Source organism: Brassica rapa, chromosome A06 (assembly GCF_000309985.2).
Source record: "Brassica rapa cultivar Chiifu-401-42 chromosome A06, CAAS_Brap_v3.01, whole genome shotgun sequence".
Taxonomy (NCBI): domain Eukaryota; kingdom Viridiplantae; phylum Streptophyta; class Magnoliopsida; order Brassicales; family Brassicaceae; genus Brassica; species Brassica rapa.
In genome coordinates, this window is record NC_024800.2 from 2,082,478 (window position 1) to 2,101,930 (window position 19,453).

The 19,453-nt window shown below is 30.4% G+C and overlaps 3 protein-coding genes across 3 annotated transcripts; 1 reads left to right on the forward strand and 2 right to left on the reverse strand.

The window, feature by feature from the left end:
• The first annotated feature begins 212 nt into the window (after window positions 1–212).
• Window positions 213–2,315, forward strand: LOC103871365 (branched-chain-amino-acid aminotransferase 6). The gene is made up of 9 exons (XM_009149606.3): window positions 213–448; window positions 541–718; window positions 818–994; window positions 1,080–1,211; window positions 1,306–1,401; window positions 1,490–1,606; window positions 1,672–1,767; window positions 1,847–1,959; window positions 2,034–2,315. The coding sequence occupies exons 1-9, from the start codon at window positions 243–245 to the stop codon at window positions 2,158–2,160; spliced, it is 1,242 nt and encodes a 413-aa protein (XP_009147854.2). The 5' UTR covers window positions 213–242; the 3' UTR covers window positions 2,161–2,315.
• A 2,516-nt stretch (window positions 2,316–4,831) lies between these two features.
• LOC103871366 (pathogenesis-related protein 1) lies at window positions 4,832–9,223 on the reverse strand. The gene has a single exon (XM_033272564.1). It carries the CDS (start codon window positions 8,802–8,804, stop codon window positions 8,406–8,408), a length of 399 nt encoding a protein of 132 aa, XP_033128455.1. The 5' UTR covers window positions 8,805–9,223; the 3' UTR covers window positions 4,832–8,405.
• On the reverse strand, window positions 6,936–16,844 carry LOC103871367 (pathogenesis-related leaf protein 6-like). The gene is made up of 2 exons (XM_009149608.3): window positions 11,762–16,844; window positions 6,936–11,649 (listed from the first exon to the last, which is right to left on the reverse strand). The coding sequence occupies exons 1-2, from the start codon at window positions 12,099–12,101 to the stop codon at window positions 11,501–11,503; spliced, it is 489 nt and encodes a 162-aa protein (XP_009147856.2). The 5' UTR covers window positions 12,102–16,844; the 3' UTR covers window positions 6,936–11,500.
• Window positions 16,845–19,453: the final 2,609 nt, after the last annotated feature.

Consider the following 19,453-nt stretch of genomic DNA (forward strand, 5'->3'; position numbering starts at 1 on the left):
TTTATCTATTAGAAATGGAAAAAAGTATTAATAATCTGATTTACAAAAAAAAATCAAAGAATGTATAAATATTTGGCTTTTTAACTGTATCCATATATTTTAAGTTTTATAAATTTCAGGGTGGCTATATTTTCACCTGATGACAGGTCACACTAATGTTCAACAAAGGACGGCCACTTTACGTTATAGTCTTTAGCCATCAGGCATTTAAAACCTAGTTGAACATTCTACAAGTTCGTTACATGTCCACTATACAACAACAGACATTAAAAAAAAATGAGACAAAAGGGTTTCGGCTGCTTCGTTGTCACTATATACTGACGCCGCTCCTTAAAGCACGTGATCTCTCCACTCCAAGCCTCTCTCTCTCTACTTCACTTCTCTCTCTTTGTCTGCCTCCTTCCATGGCTCCATCTGTGCAACCTTCTTCGTCACCTCTTCGTACAAGGTATAACAAAATCATCAACCTTTATTGTAAAAAATCAATCCTTTTTTATTGCTAATGTCCTGAATCTCTCTTGATATGTGTTGTTTAAACAGTGAAGGCGATGAAAAATATGCGAATGTGAAATGGGAAGAGCTCGGATTCTCTCTGATCCCGACAGATTGCATGTATGTGGCCAAGTGCAGACAAGGAGAGAGTTTCACAGAAGGGAAGATTGTTCCTTATGGTGACATTTCAATCAGCCCTTGTTGTCCTATTCTCAACTATGGCCAGGTTTCACTTGTTCTGATCTTAAGGGAGCAAAAAGCTTAGAACTTTAGTGATTATACATGTTCATATGAGAGTTTGAGAGAAACCCTTTTGGCTTTGTAGGGACTATTTGAAGGTCTGAAAGCTTACAGGACAGAAGACGACCGGATTCTGATTTTCAGACCTCACGAAAACGCTCTCCGCATGCAAGATGGTGCAGAGAGGCTTTGTATGTCATCACCTTCTGTGGAGTTCTTCGTGGAAGCTGTTAAGCAAACTGTGCTTGCCAACAAGAAATGGGTATATACTATTATGTTATACATGTTTCTCTGTTCAGTTTGATTCTGATCTCTAGAAGTTCTTAAAGTGTGTTATGGTTTTAAAGGTTCCTCCTCCGGGTAAAGGAGCTTTGTATATAAGGCCTCTGCTTATAGGGAGTGGCGCTATCCTTGGAGTAGCTCCAGCGCCTGAGTACACCTTCCTCATTTATGCATCTCCCGTAGGAGATTACCATAAGGTGAGTTTGTGTTGTGTGTTGTTGACGGTAATTATGAATATTCATTCAAGTAAACTCTGCCTTAAGACAATTTGTGTTTTTGGTTTTCTTGCAGGCAAGCTCAGGTCTGAACCTTAAAGTTGATCATAAAAGTCACCGAGCACATTCTGGTGGAACTGGTGGTGTCAAGAGTTGCACAAACTATTCTCCAGTAAGTTATATTATATAGTCCACAGCAACATGGTTCTTTGAATATCTATTAATCTGATTTGTTGTTGTATTATTATAAACTCCGAAAGGTTGTGAAGTCGTTGGTGGAAGCAAAGTCATCCGGCTTCTCTGATGTCTTGTTCCTAGATGCTGCAACTGGGAGAAACATCGAAGAGGCGTCTGCATGTAACATCTTCATTGTCAAGGTACATTATCACATACGATAGAAAGTCTCAACCTTTGCATAAACTCATTGATTTGTTTTCATTAGGGGAACATTGTGTCCACTCCACCGACTTCAGGAACCATTTTACCAGGAATCACAAGGAAAAGCATAAGCGAGTTAGCTCGTGATATCGGCTACCAGGTTCCAAACATATAATAAAACTTTCGTATAGACATTCTTTTATGAAATCAAGATTGTGATTCAGAAAATGTTTAAACAGGTTCAAGAACGGGATGTTTCAGTGGATGAGTTATTAGAGGCAGATGAAGTGTTCTGCACGGGAACTGCAGTGGTCGTTAAAGCTGTTGAAACCGTGACCTTCCATGACAAGAAGTGAGTGTTTACAGTGTTACATACCAAGACCGTTTCATAAAACATACTTAATGTTGGTTTCGGGGTGATGGCAGAGTGAAATACAGGACAGGAGAAGAAGCGTTGTCTAAGAAGCTTCACTCGATGTTGACGAGTATTCAGACAGGTCTTGTTGAAGACACAAAAGGTTGGATGGTGGACATCGATCCTTGTCAATGTTGAGAAGAAGAAGAAAATCTGTATAAGCTGATGCTAATGATCTTCATCTTTTACTGAATGATGTATCTTTGTGTTCTTTTGTTTTCTGTTGTGAGACTTGTAATGAAGACCTGTTGCAATTGCAATGCAGTAGGCAGTGTTACAGTTTCAAGGTCCTACACGGCACCGTTTCGATTAGGGTCGTCGCCGTTGAATAAGAAGTTTTAGGGAAGGAAAAGAGAGTTAAAAGAGACTTAAGGCTATAAAACCTCATTGCAGTTCTCGCCTATGATAATATGTTAACGAGATACATAGATGATAAAATTAATTAATGTAACGCATAACCCAAATGACTCGTTAATATTAAAATAGTAAAATATCATTTGACAGCTGTGGGATTTGAACCCACGCCCTTGCGGACCAGAGCCTAAATCTGGCGCCTTAGAGCACCTCCAATGGTGTTACCCACCATTGGAGTCCTTAGCCTTAGTTTAATATTTTTTTTTTTTTAAATAGTTAAGGACTTTAATCTCAAATCTTGGTCCAATGGTGTTATCCGTTTTGGAATCCTTAGCCAAAAAAAAATTAAATTTTAAAACAATAAAGATAAAAAAATTTATTTATTAAAAGACAAAATAGAAACATACAATAATTAAACATTTTAATCATTACCAAACTTGTTCCAAATATTTTGAATCAAATCAAATTTCAGTTGTTCATGTATATGTGGGTCACGAACTTGACTACGTATTTCAAGCATAGTACGGAGATTTGAAGGCCTACGAGTAAATGACATATCCACCTGTGAACTTCTACTCGACTCGCCTTCTTCAAACTCTGATATATCACACTGAGCGTATCCATTGCGTTCATTTTCCACTATCATATTATGGAGTATGATACATGTTCGCATAACCATCCCTATTTGTCTCTTGTCCCACAAAATAGCCGGGTTTTTAACTATTGCAAATCGAGCTTGCAATACTCCAAAAGCACGCTCCACATCTTTTCGGGTTGACTCTTGAGCTTTCGCAAATAACTGTTCTTCAGAACTTTGAGGGTTTGAGATAGATTGACTCTTTATCGTCGAGAACCCTTCGATTAGTGTTCTTCACCTTCGAGAGCAGAATCGCCTTTGTCGCCTCCTCTGTTTTTTTTTTTCGTGGTGAGAATAAATGAAAAGAAGACGCGAGACCCTTCACTCAACGCACCAAATGCGTGTGCCACGTCACTAAGGATCACCCCAATTTAATCCTTAATTACGGACCATTCCTTAGTTTATTTCCCCTTTTTACTAATATTATATTAATTAAACTTAAGGATTAACTCCTAAGGATTGTCCTAAAACTGCCGTTGCGGATGGTCTTAGACCACTCGGCCAAACTGTCTTTGTTGACTGTGTTGTCGTATCGGATACCAACTCAAACAAGACATGATTAGTTCCTGCGCTGGCACTACCACTAAATTTCAGTAGCTATGTTATTTTCAAGACGAACTTTTTTTCCAAGATGAGCTTGTTCAGAGTTTTATATAGTATTCAATGTTTTTAAGATAAATCCTTAGAAATTGTTATGTATTCTTTATATTTTTGACACATTAAGTAAAATTCTAATGTTAAAATTCTAACTTACTTTGATTTACAGACATCAAGATATGTATATATTCGAATAAGAAAAAAAGATATTGGAGTGAAGTTCTAGATGTTCAGATAAAAACAAACTAAAGAATCATATTATTCTACAAATATAAAATGATAAGAAGAGTTTGTTAGAGTACTTAATTATTACTCTAAATTGGAGGATTAGAGAGTCAGAGAAGTATGGATTAGATAATCTTCTTTAGTCCTGTTTAGGATAGAAATCTCAAACGTTAAACTAAAAAAAGGTCTTAAGATTGATAATCAATCATCTGAAAAAGTTGTAACTTTTGATAAGAATTATAATATAAAAGACTCGCTTAACCATAGTCTGTCTTAAAAACATGAGCTTGTTGAGTTCGTCTGCTTTTTACAATGAAGGTTAAATAGGTAACGAACTGAAACTAAATCTAAATTCCAAGCTTGGCTTTCCAGCAAGTGGAAATAAATATACGTATAAGAAGGACAGTTATAACATTTACGAGTAGAACAAACATTTTCGATACATAATTAAAATTGCAAAAGAACAACAACCGGTAAACCTTACAACCTTTATATGTGAAATATAAGTTACTACATAATCCCACTATATAAAAGAAGCTAAATTTGAGCTTCCTAAGGCTATCCACATGGTCAAAATAATCATGACCAATCAAAGTGCCAGGTCATTTTGGACTGGGCTTGAAATTAAAAAAAATTAGTGACCTTCACAGCCCATTTGACCCATCTTGCAGCCCAATCCCGAGTTTCTCTTGACAGTGATGTCGCACAATCCCGTGTTCTAAACATATGGCTCCTTCTCCACCTAACCCTAATCGCCGTCTCATCCCTTCATTGATTCTCTTCCTCTCCCCCAGCTCCTCCCGCATAACGCCTCGGATGTGAGTGCTGGTACTTCAATGTGCTCCCATAAATCCTCCATTCAAGATCCCTACAGACCCTCCACATCATAATCGTTAGAAGATGGAGAAAAAAGCAATGGTACATAGACGTATGGAAACGTAGACACAAAGCGACGCCGCGAAGCTGCTAGGGTTTTTTCTTTTCTTCTGATCGTCATTGTTTCAGGTTTTACTTTTGTTCACTCTCTGACTCGATTTAAGATTTCTGAGTTTCTTTGTGATTGAAATGGCTCTAAGTTAAGCTGACTTGGCTCTCCAGCTCTGTAGTAAGGGTTCTGGGTACTAATCTATGATGATTCCAAACTCCAAAGTCTGGTACTTTGGAGTGATTCAAGAGGTTTATGATAATATTACCGAACATCATTACCTGACAGATCTTCTGCTTATTGTAGTGCTATTAATCATTACCAGAGTCTTCAGAGTTTTTTTGTCCGTAAACAGATCGAAAAGTCTACACCTTTTTGTATGTTTCCTTTTTTTGGTTATAAATTTTTAAAAAGGGAAAGTGATGATTGGGTTCCTTTTTTGTGACTAATGATTTTTCTCAGATGACAGGGGATGTTGTAACGATCTGTTGAGCTGTTTAGGATAGTGTGAAACAAAAAAAATGGATGATGATAATGGGCTTGAGCTCAGCTTGGGTCTCTCATGTGGTGGAGGGAAAGGTAAAGGTAACAATGCTGGAACCTCCTCTGAGAATCACAATCTAGAAGGAGGAGGTGATAGAAGCGCTAAAGTGATTGATGACTTTAAGAACTTTCTTCATCCAACAACTTCTCAGAGACCAGCAGCAGAGCAGAGTTCTGAACCTCCTCCACAGAATTTCTTCAATGACCTCTCCAAAGCACCAACCGCTGATGCTGAAGCTTCCACGAAGCCTCTGTGGGTGGAAGACAAGGCGATGAAAGAAGCAGGAAGCAGCAAAATAAAGGAGGAGGCACGTGTTGATATGCACTAGATGAAGAAGAAGACAAAGGCATCCTATGTTTCGAACGCGACTGATGAAGGATCAAAAGCTGATAACGAAGATGTAGCGGAGTGTGAAGCAGGTGGTGGTGATGGTGGTGGCTCTTCTTCCAAAAAAAAATAAACGTACGAAAACATAGACTCAACTGTTCTACCTTTGGTTGCTTAACGCCTCCAAAGATGATTGATAGCTTCAATAAAATAAAGACGTTTGATCTTAGATCAGTTGGAGGAGCTCAAAGCAGCAACGCTCCCAAGTGAAGACATCCAAATCAGCGATGGAGATCAAGACAAAATTTTCAGTTGCAGCGGTAATTCTTAATTAATCCAATAAAGTTTATCCATTTGCAGAAATGGATCATAACAAAACAGTCGGAAACAAGGTGGTGCGAAAATAGTAGCATTTTTAAATCGTAGTTAGAATTTATGTTGTGTGAATGAAATTGAGTGTGTTGCAGTAAATTAGCATGTACTTTCACATCATCCAATACAATGCATTTCTTCAGCCCATCCAGGTGACTCAGGGGCTGATATGTCGTGTTCACACGTAAAGCTAGAAGAAAAAAACTATTGAGGCCTGACTTATGGCAATATGTCTTGGAATATTATGATACTGCATGCACATAAGTGTACATAAATATGTCTTGGACTCATTTATAACGTGCAAATGAACCATGTTAAGCTTCTATATAAAAATCTCTATTTGTTTTACTAATTCAAGTCAATACTATCAAGTTAGGAACATGTCCAACATAAAGAAATCTAATTACATTTAGAAACTACATTTATATTCTATATATTTTGTAACCCCTGCAAATATATATTTTTAAATTAGTCTAACATATGCCAACAAATTTAACTTTTATATAATGCATAAAAATATAAAGATGATGTTGTGAGAAAAGAATGTACACACAAAATTTAAAATAAAAGAATTGACAAATTATATATATTATTTAAAAAAAAAATTATATAATAACTTAATAATATAAATCATAATCAAAAATACTATTCGTATCACATTTGTATTAACCGAAAAATTCGTGCTTTTGAAGCACGGATCAAAATGTAGACTAATATAGCTCCTAATTTTTATTTAAAAATTAAATTTCTAAAAAAAAAAGATTAAAGACAGCTATCAAGTCTGTTTAAAAAATATAGTGGTTTGTTCTTGCACCAGAATCTTGGTTATGCAATTCAAAATCTAGTATGTTGTTTTGTAACTTTTCTTCTTAAAACAGAGACAAAGAGTAATGAACAAAGACAATTATGAGCTCTTATTGTCAGATTGTTTGTTTTTTTTTCTCTCGCTTCAATTTGATGACTGTAACTAATTATTTTAATTCACACAAAATTTTCATATTTTAAACGTATCACATTAAATATAAAAATCTTCAATAGATTATAATACCTAAATGTTCTTCTCGATAGACAATAATATCAGAAAGGCAAGTAGCACATCTCCTGCCACAATCACCGGCGGCAATCACTGAAAGTTCAAAAAAATCTTTTGTCTCATCAATACAAATCAACAAAATATACGAATAAATTCAGTAACATTGCATATTTGATACAAACCGGTTAACAACCTCAGCTCCACATAACATTCACATCATCTTCCACTCAGAAATTTGCAACGAGAAGAAAGGCGGATACAACTATTACGTGTAAGTTACTCAATCAGTGGATTTCCACATTTCAAGATCTCTCTCTTTCGCTGACTCATTTTCTAATTATTTCTTTCGTCAAAGGGTCGTTTTCCTCAACATGGTGGTCAAATCAAACCACAATGATCCTCCACCTGCTGGAGGTAAATCAAAATTACAACTTTACTGTGCGTTTATAGAATTCTCGAACACATACGAACCCAATCACCCCTCTTTGGAATCCAAGAAATCATTTGTCTAAAATTCGGACAGAACATCTTAACTATTAAGTGCAAAATTAAGGGTAGAGATAGTTTGATCTGGTAGGTTATACTTTGAAAGTAACACAACAAAACCTTAGTATTAAATTCTCGATCAATTTATCTGGTTTTTCGTTCATAAGTTTTTTTCAACGGGCCTTTTTTCCATGTAATTCATAAAATTTCTAATTAGTTTATTAATGAAAGACCTAAACACACTTTTAAAAGATTATGTTCAAATTCAAAACACCATAATGCTAAACAATATCTCAATTACGAAGTTCTTTTACATATTTTTAATTTTCAACACGTTAATTTAATTTCCATTACTACAGAAAACCACTTTACACAACCAAAAATATCAACTCCCCTCTACTTTTACATCTCTATCGATTGACTTCCTACTATATTCGCATAAAAAAATGAACAATCAATCTTAAAAAACTTAGTGTCATATATTCATTCTTATAATTACTTTAAATCTATTTTAACAACAACCAGAAACAGCCACAACTATAATCATATACAAATTTTAACTTCATCCAATATCCGCGCGTAGCGCGGACACGATCCTAGTATTGAATAAAAGGAGTTTTATTTTATTTAAAAGCAGTACTTCAGATTAACTTTAATAATAATTATTCATATATACATTACGGTAGAGTTCATGTTAGTGTCAAGATTAGTACGGGTACTGTCCGATGTAATTGCCGGGTGTGTCATAGTTACAAATCACAAACCACCAACCATTTGTGCACTGAACCCTAGCGCAGCCTAACTTCACTGAATCTCTCCACACCACTTGCGTGTAATGAAAGCAATGTTTTCCACCTGTAGTTGATTTATATATATTATGCATTTATGCAACCTTGTTAAAATAACGTAATACGAATTGACAGTGTTGTATACAGTATATACCTGTGCAAGAATTGGTACTGTAGTTGTAGTAAGGTTTCTCAGCGACCCAAAGATTCACGGCCGATATGGCCGAGAAAGTGCTGCTACTTCCCTTGGCTAGATTTTCTCTATACGGTCCAGCCGAGTACACGAGGTTGCAGTCAGATCTTCTAGCGTTTGCATAGTTCAGTGCGTAGCTCGCGATCGTTGCGTTCCATACAATGTTTGGTACTCCAACCTGCGAACGTGCAGCGTTGTGAGTGTTTAAGTAGTCTTGTTGTTCAGTACTTTGAACGCTGGATGCAATAATCAAAATGCTAATCGCAACGATTAGAACTGATGTGGTTGTGAAAGTACTCATTATTGAATTGATGTTTGTGTTAAGAGAAAAAAAAACATTGGTTGTGTTGTGGGTAAGTATGAGGAGTCAGGTCTCACTTATATAGGCAGTGAGTACACATGAGATTAGAGATTAGCTTAGTGGTTCTGTGAAACTTTGACATTGAAGAATTGACTTTTATTTTTGAAGCTTAATCATAAAATTAGAGCTTGATCAGCACGCTTGCCCGCAGATGTTTTTTGTATATAGATTTTAGATGGTCAAGTTTATATCTTTGTAAAAGCTAATTTTATCAAATTTGATCGAACATATTATCTTTTGATCCTTTGTTTCTTCACTATAAGACTCAATTTGTTCAACATAGTTAAACCATAAAAATTTAGTTTTTAATGGATTTGAAATATATATATATATATATATATATATATATATATATATATATATATATATATATATATATATAATAATAAGCCAACATGAAAATACTCTGTTAAACTCGAGTTGTTATATAGTACACACTATATATAACGTGATCGATAAAATATAGAAATTTTTTTTAAATATTTAGACTAGATTAAGATATGCGTTTTGCGCGGCATGAATGTTGTATATACATACAATTTTATGTATTATTATTTGTTTGCGTTTATTTTACTTATATTAAATTAGTGAGAAGTCAGTGACTATTACATTTATAACTAAATTGGCGCGGACATATAAATCAAAATAATCCTTGTTATTTACAGTTATTTTATGGTAAATAAATCTAAATAATAATTTTTATCTTTTATATTGTTTATAATTAAATTTAAATGATATGAACATTGATGTATGGTATATTTTTTTAATATGATTATTTATCAAATAAAATTTTCCTATTCACATAGTTTTATGATCATTGTATTTTTATAAAAAAAAATTGAAACCTTGATAACAAAATTTTCAATATGGAAATTTTAATCTTTTTATTAATTTATAATCATTTTTAAAAATTCAATGAAAATTTTGAAACTAAAATATTAAATTCTTAATATTTGTTCAATAAAATTTTGAAATTTAAATATTTATGCATTCTATATAGTATATAATTTAATTTAAACAATATTAATATATATATATATATTATCTAATATTTATTAAATAAGTTATTTTAGTCATAATTTATAAATAAAAATTAAACCACTGATCACAAATTTTTGAAGTGAGATTTTTTAAAAGTTTATTAATTTATATTCGTTTTTAAAAATTCAATATATAACATATATAGAAAAATAAATTTTTTAATTATTTGGTTAATTTGATTGTCTAATTGTTTTTAATAATATTAATGTAAAACAAAAATGATAGAAAATGTATAAATTATTATCAAATCTTTATTATTTAAAATCATTAATTATCATATATATTTTGATCAGATTGGGTAATTTCATATGTTCTATTTGAGGAAATACTGAAAGAATATTTGTATATTAATAATTAATTATATGATTCGAGTTAATGAAAAGTATACTATATGTTTAGATGAACAAAATTATTTTTATAAAGATTTTGAAATTGATTCTCTTGATGACATGTATCATGGTTCAAATGTTGTAATGTATATGGTGCTTGATTTTAGGGTTGTTGATGGGAATATTTATTTTTGATAGAACAAAATAACAAATCGATTGCACTAAGGCAGGTTATTTAGGATTGTATCACGCCTAATATATATGCAAATTATGATGTTAATTTTACGTAGAATATTCATATTGTATAATTTTAAAATTGATTGCACTATCTCCAAAATCTTCCTAATAAGAACGTTTAATTAAATACGACAAACTAAATACGAATGAACCACGCCGAATATCTTAAGCAAAACGTGGAAGTTAAGTTTAAAATATTATATCCCTATTTTAAGTTGTTGCCATAGTGAGTGCATACCGTGGAAGACTTTTTAAAATAGGCTATACGATCACCAATTGTTTCGTGTATATTTTTTAATTAACAATTTTAGTTATGTGCAGAATATAATCCAGTTCACATCCAGTTGTCTAATAAAAGATATGAGAACAGAACATCTTCACCTTATAGTGATTTTAAAATGAATTACTAAAACGTATTGTGTAAAGTATATGATTTTTTTGATATAATTTTCATGAAATGCTAAATATATCAGATTGAGGTTAGTTTGTTATGTAAAAAAAATCATGTATTCGCACTTTCGCAGTGTATAAGAATGAGATGGTGAACGATATGTCTACTTCATTTAGAGATAATGATGACATAAAGGAAAATTGTAAATCGAGAAGACGAATATATGACCAAGCTAACATTTTCCACACGATATGGACATATATATTGAACAAAAAGTAATTGTAGGTTCCAATTGGTTGTTTGTAAAGTTTAATCTCCATAATATTATTTGATAATCAGTTACAAAATATATATATATATATATATATATATATTATTTGATAATTCAGTTTCATACATGTCAATCTCCATAATATTATATATATCTTATGCATATACGAGTAGACCAAACATTCTCGAAACATAATTAAAATTGGAAAATAACAACTGGTAAACCTTACAACCTCTTTATGTGTAATCATAAGTTACGACATCCTGAATAAAAGGAGTGTTGTTTTATTTAAAAGCAGTACTTCAGATTAACTTTAATCATAATTGTTCATATACAAATTATGGTATAGTTCATATTAATGTCAAGCTTAGTAAGGGTACTCTCCGATGTAATTGCCGGGTGTGTCATAGTTACAAGTCACGAACCACCAACCATTGGTGCACTGAACCCTACCGCACCCTAATTTCACTGACTCTCTCCACACCACCTGCGTGTAATGCAAGCATTGTTGTCCACCTGTAATTGTAAAATTCAAAAAAATTAAAAAGTATATATATTACATATTCATTTATTCACCCTTGTTAAAATAATGGGGATATGAATTGTTTGTGTTGTATACAGTATATACCTGTGCAAGAATTGGTAGTGTAGTTGTAGTAAGGTTTCTCAGCGACCCAAAGATTCACGGCCGATATGGCGGAGAACGTACTGCTACTTCCCTTGGCTAGGTTTTCCCCATATGGTCCGGTCGAGTGCACGAGGTTGCAGTCGGATTTTCTAGCGTTTGCGTAGTTCAGTGCGTAGCTCGCGACTGTTGCATCCCATACAAGGTTCGGTACTCCAACCTGCGAACGTGCGGCGTTGTGAGTGTTTATGAAGTCTTGCTGTTCAGTGCTTTGAACGCTGGATGCAATAAGCAAAACGCTAATCGCAACGATTAGAACTGATGTGGCTGTGAAAGTATTCATTATCAAAATTTTGATTCTTTGATGTTTGTGTGTAAGAGGAAAATATATTGTTTGTGTTATGAGTAGGTATGAGGAGTGTATGCTTGGGTCTCACTTATATAGGCGTTATTTGCATGCGAGGTTAGCTAGTGGTTCTGGGAAACTTTGACATTGGAGAATTGACTTTTCTTTTTAAAGTACATACATAAAATGTAGTTTTATAGTGAAGTAAACTGATATATAAAAGTGTTATCATGACTTTATCACTATTAAGCAAACATTAGCTAGATCTATTTGGTCTAAACAGAAGATAAAGTAATGAGAAGTCTCAATTATAAAACTATTACTTTAATTGCAAGTGAAAAGAAGATAACAATTTTTGTAGAAAATAACCCTAGTTTTTTTAAAAAAAATTGTTAACTAGTTCTATAGTTAATTAGCATTTTCGTCTTCTTTTTCTTGATAGGACGTACCATCCATATATTTTATAATTTGAAAGTGTATAGAAATTCTAATAGCAATGTCTATTTGTTTGCCTACGGTAACTGGCATGTGCATGGATGTGATTCTCCGCCGCTTAGAACGTCAAGTGGGTCATTCCAAGGTTAGTACAAACTCTAATTAACAACTTGTACCAATCTCTATATAATTTTTTTTTCAAGAAAATATAGATTGAGTGTAAAGACAATACAGAAGGGGTGAATGAACCCAAGTGGATGTAGACAGTGGATCACGATATTAAGGAACCGTGAATTCACCCTGCCCGGATTGAATTCTAAGGATTCATCACATGCGAGCATATGATGCATTCTAATAACGAGTTCAAAAGAACGGATATGTATTTGCATCCTTTCAACCCAAACAATTAACACTAATGTTGTTACGTTTCCGATTGGTAGTATATATACGAAAAGCTTAATATAATTTGATTTGATTACATATATCACCAAAATGCACTTTTCTTTTTAATCATTTGTCCAAATAGAACTTCAAAATTAATAGTGCTTGAGATACAGTATTTAAAGGATAAATGACCCTATTAGAAAAAGATTTGCATATGTATTTAAAGGGTCAATGAAAAAGTTTTCGAAAGCCTTCAAAATTTAGCAAACCGGTCGTCGACTAGGTGGTAGAGCCCACATGTCCGAGTGAACAGGCGTGCGTGAGGACCCACTGGCAAAAGCGGTTGAAACGTTCTCAAATATAAACCTATCTAAAATATAAAAAAGTATTAAATTTTTGATGAGTTTTTTTTTAACTGATTTTTGATGAGTTCTTAGACGAATATATTAATTAATTGTTTGCGTCGGGGTCAAAGCCATTAACATTGTAACCTCATATTGAAGAGATGGGGTTGAATCATTACGCCTGAGAAGCACAAAGAAGGTTGATGCCATATATATAGCCACTTACCCTTGGTGTTCTCGGCCCTCTGATCTATGAGGTTGAATCGTTTAGATAAGCTATTTCGTTGTTAACATTTTTAGCTACTTCTAACAAAAGTGTAAGGCTGCAAAAACGTCAAATGAGACCAATTGAGTTCCTTCATTTCAATACGAGAATTAACAAACAAACAAAAAAATGAAAATTAGGATTACCTCTACGGTGTATTTTTTTTTGTTTGTTTGTTAAGAGCTTAGAAAAGGTATTATCTAGAAAGATTAAGACTGGCAACTGCAAGAAGCAGTACTTTACTCGTTTTTTTCTTTTTTTTTTTGAAAAATACTTTACTCGTTTTCCCTTGGTCATACTCTAAATATTCAGCTACAACTGGATTGTAACTATTTGGAATAAAATGACGTAGAATTGTCTATTTCATTAATTTCATAAAAAAATTTACCATTTAACATGAATGGAATGAAATATTCATTCCATCAATTCCAAAAATAAATAGAGAAAATACAAAAAGAATCATTTCATAACAAATTTGATCATGAATTAATGGAATGAATTTCATTCCATTTTTTGCTGCATTATATTCCTACCATTCCATTTATTTTAAATTCCATAAATTCTATATTTGTTTACCAGTTACACCCTTCGTTTAATGTTCTTTTTCAATTGATTCGTACTTTACTCATTTTTTTCACAGTTTATTGTTTTTTTTTTCAAGTTTTTCATTCTATAGTTTTCATCTTCTTCTCCTAAGAAGTTATGCTGCGGAATGCAATTTTGTGAAATAGATTTGTTTGGAATGCATCATTTCATAACATTCCATAAAATATTTACCAGTCACAATGAGTACTATTCCAAAACAATACCATTTTTGAAATGAAACAAAAATGAAAATCCTTTGTAAAATTCATTATTTTTGTTCCACAAAATAAACCTTCGTGAATAAATAGAATGAGTGGAATCAACAACTCCATTCATAATTTCAGTTTCAATTCCATTTTATTCATCATTCCATTTTTTCCTATTCCAAAAATATTCATTATTTTTATTCATGACATTCCTACTAAAGAACCAGTTACAACCTTAGATTTATAAATTTCTGTGTATTTTTCTGTTTTTGTATGTAAGATAAGAATAAAAGTTTTTAAGCTTACTCATCCCTGAATTAGTCATACCAAGCTCAAATACATTATACTAAATTTCTATTAGAAAAACTAGGTAAGGAACCCGTGTGATATCGCACATCTCATTTTATAATAATAAATAAGTTATATTTCTATAAAGAATTTTTTTAATAAACATTTTACAACTGATCTCGAAGAAATACATGTATTACAAAAGTATATTGCATGCTGATATATTTATTTATCAATAATACTAAAAATATATATTTTGTTTTATAGATTTGGTTGTAACAAAATTAAATATGTCCATATCAAAGTAAGATATATGTCTTATTATCCATTTAGTTTAATTATTTTGAAATCTCGAATACAAATCAATATTTGAAACTAATTAAAAACACGTTGTAGTCTAATCATATACTAAAGTAATAATGTAACTTTATATAAAATACTATGGGTTGCAATAACAAAACAAAATTGCAATGCTTAGCTAAAGGTTTCAAATAATTAATTCCAAAAATTACAATGGTTTATCACTAAAGACTGCAATCACCAATAATTGTAATTATTTATCATCAAAAGTTGTAATGGTTTATCACTAAAAATTGCAGTCACCAACAGTTAAAATATTTCATTTGATTAGTTGCACATGTTCACCAAACAATTGCAATAGTAACTTAAGTGATAGCAAAATTCACTTAAATCTCTAACAATCTACTTCCATTTAAGTGTAATTAAACTCATTCATAAAGAAGAATGTTTTAATCTATACAATTATTTTGATGAAATGACACATACTAAGACGGCTCAATTAAATATATGTGTTCAATACCGCATCTTGCTTTTTTTAATTGTCAATTTTGTTTTTTACAAAAAAAAAGTATAACAATTTTGAGTGGAAAATTACCGGGATTGATATTCATTTTGTGTCTCGTTGAAACCTATTTGTCACCATTTTTTTTTGTAGCTTGATGAAAGGAAAGTTGCATTAAAAAAGTGATAAGTTATATTTATAGATGAATAAAATAGTTGTTAAACTAAATTGTGAAAAGACATGTCCCTCGTAAAGGTAACTATTCATTTCATTCGGTTTCTCAAATAATTAAAATATAATGTACCTACATAATTGAGGCTAAACATTAGCCTTACACAGACCCGTCCCTTCCCTAAGGCTGGTAAAGCAGCTGCTTTAGACCACCAATTAATGAAACAAAATTTGGGCCAAGTATCTAAAATGTATATCGCTCAAGTGACTTGATTTCTTAATTAATGTCTTCCTTGTCAGATGTGTTCGATTATATTGTTAAGGAGATGGTTTATCACTTTTTTTATTTGGTTTATTAATTTTTTTGATTATACAATTTTTTCCTCACCTTTAAAGTTTTTTAACCAAATAATTTGTATTCTTTTCTTTTACTACATTTTTATTCTGTTTCTTTGTCTCATTTTAGACAAATGGTTTTCAACCTATATATAGTTTAAGTTTTTGAAACCATCTTTTCCAAACAAAAATTTCACCAATGTATTATTAGATTATACTTAATACACTTTAAAAACCAAGTAAAGTCAACATTTTCTTAAAAAAAAAAGGTTCATGCTTGAAAAGATATAAACGAAAAATTTTAACGTACCCAAAACTACTAAATTACAAATATCAAGTAAAATCAGAACCTTAGTGATGATTTATATATTTTATATTGTCTTTTGCAAAAATTCAAAATATTAATAAAATAAGATGATAAAATATGTACAATTATATATTTTAAATATAAGGCCACATATGAAAATATGCTTTAGGCCACTAAAATGTTAGGGACGGCAGTTACATTGTTTGTTAAAATCACTAAACGTTGGGGTTTCGTATGATCATAGAATATATATATATATATATATATATATATATATAATATAAATTAAAAAGTATATATATATATATATATATATATGAAATCAATTCATAATTAGTTATTTAATGTAGAAAGACATGTATTCTAAAGGTATGTATCTCAAACTATTAACTTGAAAAAATAGAAGTAAAACTACGATTCATTTCTTTTTATACGTTTTTTTACGATGCTTGTTTGAAATGAGGCAGTTGACTAAGACAGGCACTTGGTATGTAAATTTCAGAAACACGTGGATGAATCTCTACTAATAAAAGGGAGCTTTTGAGGCTCCATAGGGCGTCCACATCAGCGGAAAAAATTTATCCCGAAAGATGACACGTGGCATAAAATATAGTTTTACATTTTAATATTAATTATTTTCGAAAATTGTAAAAAATATGTAAACATACAGCATTAAAAAATGGAAGCATCCACATCAGCGGAAAAAATTTATCCCGAAAGATGACACGTGGCATAAAATATAGTTTTACATTTTAATATTAATTATTTTCGAAAATTGTAAAAAATATATAAACATACAGCATTAAAAAATGGAAAAACTACATTAAACATATGTAAGATTACTATTTTTCACTTAAAAAAAAAAGACGGCTTATCTCCATAATGTAACATTACCGTTTTATAAAAAAAAAACAAAAAACATTATATATAATTTCGAAAATAATAAATATAAGTAAAACATACAACATAAAAATGGAAATACTACATTAAACATAAATATGTTTGACTTCTCTACTAATAAAAGAGAGCTTTTGAGGCTCCATAGGGCGTCCACATCAGCGGAAAAAATTTATCCCGAAAGATGACACATGGCATAAAATATAGTTTTACATTTTAATATTAATTATTTTCGAAAATTGTAAAAAATATGTAAACATACAGCATTAAAAAATGGAAAACTACATTAAACATATGTAAGATTACTATTTTTCACTTAAAAAAACAAAGACGGCTTATCTCCATAATGTAACATTACCGTTTTATTAAAAAAAACAAAAAACATTATATATAATTTCGAAAATAATAAATATAAGTAAAACATACAACATAAAAATGGAAATACTACATTAAAAATAAATATGTTTGACTATTTGTCCAAGTTCTTCTATTAAACATTGCCGTTTTACATTAAAAATAGAAAAATACGTAAAGATTTAAACATCTATCTTAAAATATAAAATATAGACATTAACTAAATATAAAGTATAAAAAAGAGAAATACTCAATATATAAAAAAATAAATAATAAGTAAATATTATAAATATATAAATATATGAATTATATATACAATAATAAGTAAATGCACAATTTTTTAAAAATGGAAAGAGTATATTAAATATTAAACATATATCTTAAAATGTAAAATATAGATATTAAGTAAATAGAAAATATAAGAAAAAGAAATACACAACTTAAAAACAATGGAAAAAGTATATTAAGATTTAAACATCTATCTTAAAATGTAAAATATAGATATTACGCAAATAGAAAGTATAAGAAAAGGAAATACACAATTTAAAAAAATAGAAAAAGTACATTAGTATTTAAACATCTATCTTAAAATGTAAATCAATCTTAAAATATAAAATTATTAGTAAATAGAAAGTATAAGAAATAAAAATACACAATATAAAGAAAAATAAATAATAAGTAAATATATAATATAATCTCGAAAGATGACACATGACATTAAAATATAGTTTTACATTTTAATATTACTTATTTTCGAAAATTATAAAAAATATGTAAACATACAGCATAAAAAAATATAAAAACTACATTAAACATATGTAAGATTACTATTTTTCACTTATAAAAAAAGACGGCTTATCTTCATAATGTAACATTACCGTTTTATAAAAAAAACAAAAAACATTATATATAATTTTGAACTACTAATAAAAGGGAGCTTTTGAGGCTCCATAGGGCGTCCACATCAGCGGAAAAAATTTATCCCGAAAGATGACACGTGGCATAAAATATAGTTTTACATTTTAATATTAATTATTTTCGAAAATTGTAAAAAATATGTAAACATACAGCATTAAAAAATGGAAGCATCCACATCAGCGGAAAAAATTTATCCCGAAAGATGACACGTGGCATAAAATATAGTTTTACATTTTAATATTAATTATTTTCGAAAATTGTAAAAAATATGTAAACATACAGCATTAAAAAATGGAAAAACTACATTAAACATATGTAAGATTACTATTTTTCACTTAAAAAAAAAAGACGGCTTATCTCCATAATGTAACATTACCGTTTTATAAAAAAAAAACAAAAAACATTATATATAATTTCGAAAATAATAAATATAAGTAAAATATACAACATAAAAATGGAAATACTACATTAAACATAAATATGTTTGACTTCTCTACTAATAAAAGGGAGCTTTTGAGGCTCCATAGGGCGTCCACATCAGCGGAAAAAATTTATCCCGAAAGATGACACATGGCATAAAATATAGTTTTACATTTTAATATTAATTATATTCGAAAATTGTAAAAAATATGTAAACATACAGCATTAAAAAATGGAAAAACTACATTAAACATATGTAAGATTACTATTTTTCACTTAAAAAAAAAAGACGGCTTATCTCCATAATGTAACATTACCGTTTTATTAAAAAAACAAAAAACATTATATATAATTTCGAAAATAATAAATATAAGTAAAACATACAACATAAAAATGGAAATACTACATTAAAAATAAATATGTTTGACTATTTGTCCAAGTTCTTCTATTAAACATTGCCGTTTTACATTAAAAATAGAAAAATACGTAAAGATTTAAACATCTATCTTAAAATATAAAATATAGACATTAACTAAATATAAAGTATAAAAAAGAGAAATACTCAATATATAAAAAAATAAATAATAAGTAAATATTATAAATATATAAATATATGAATTATATATACAATAATAAG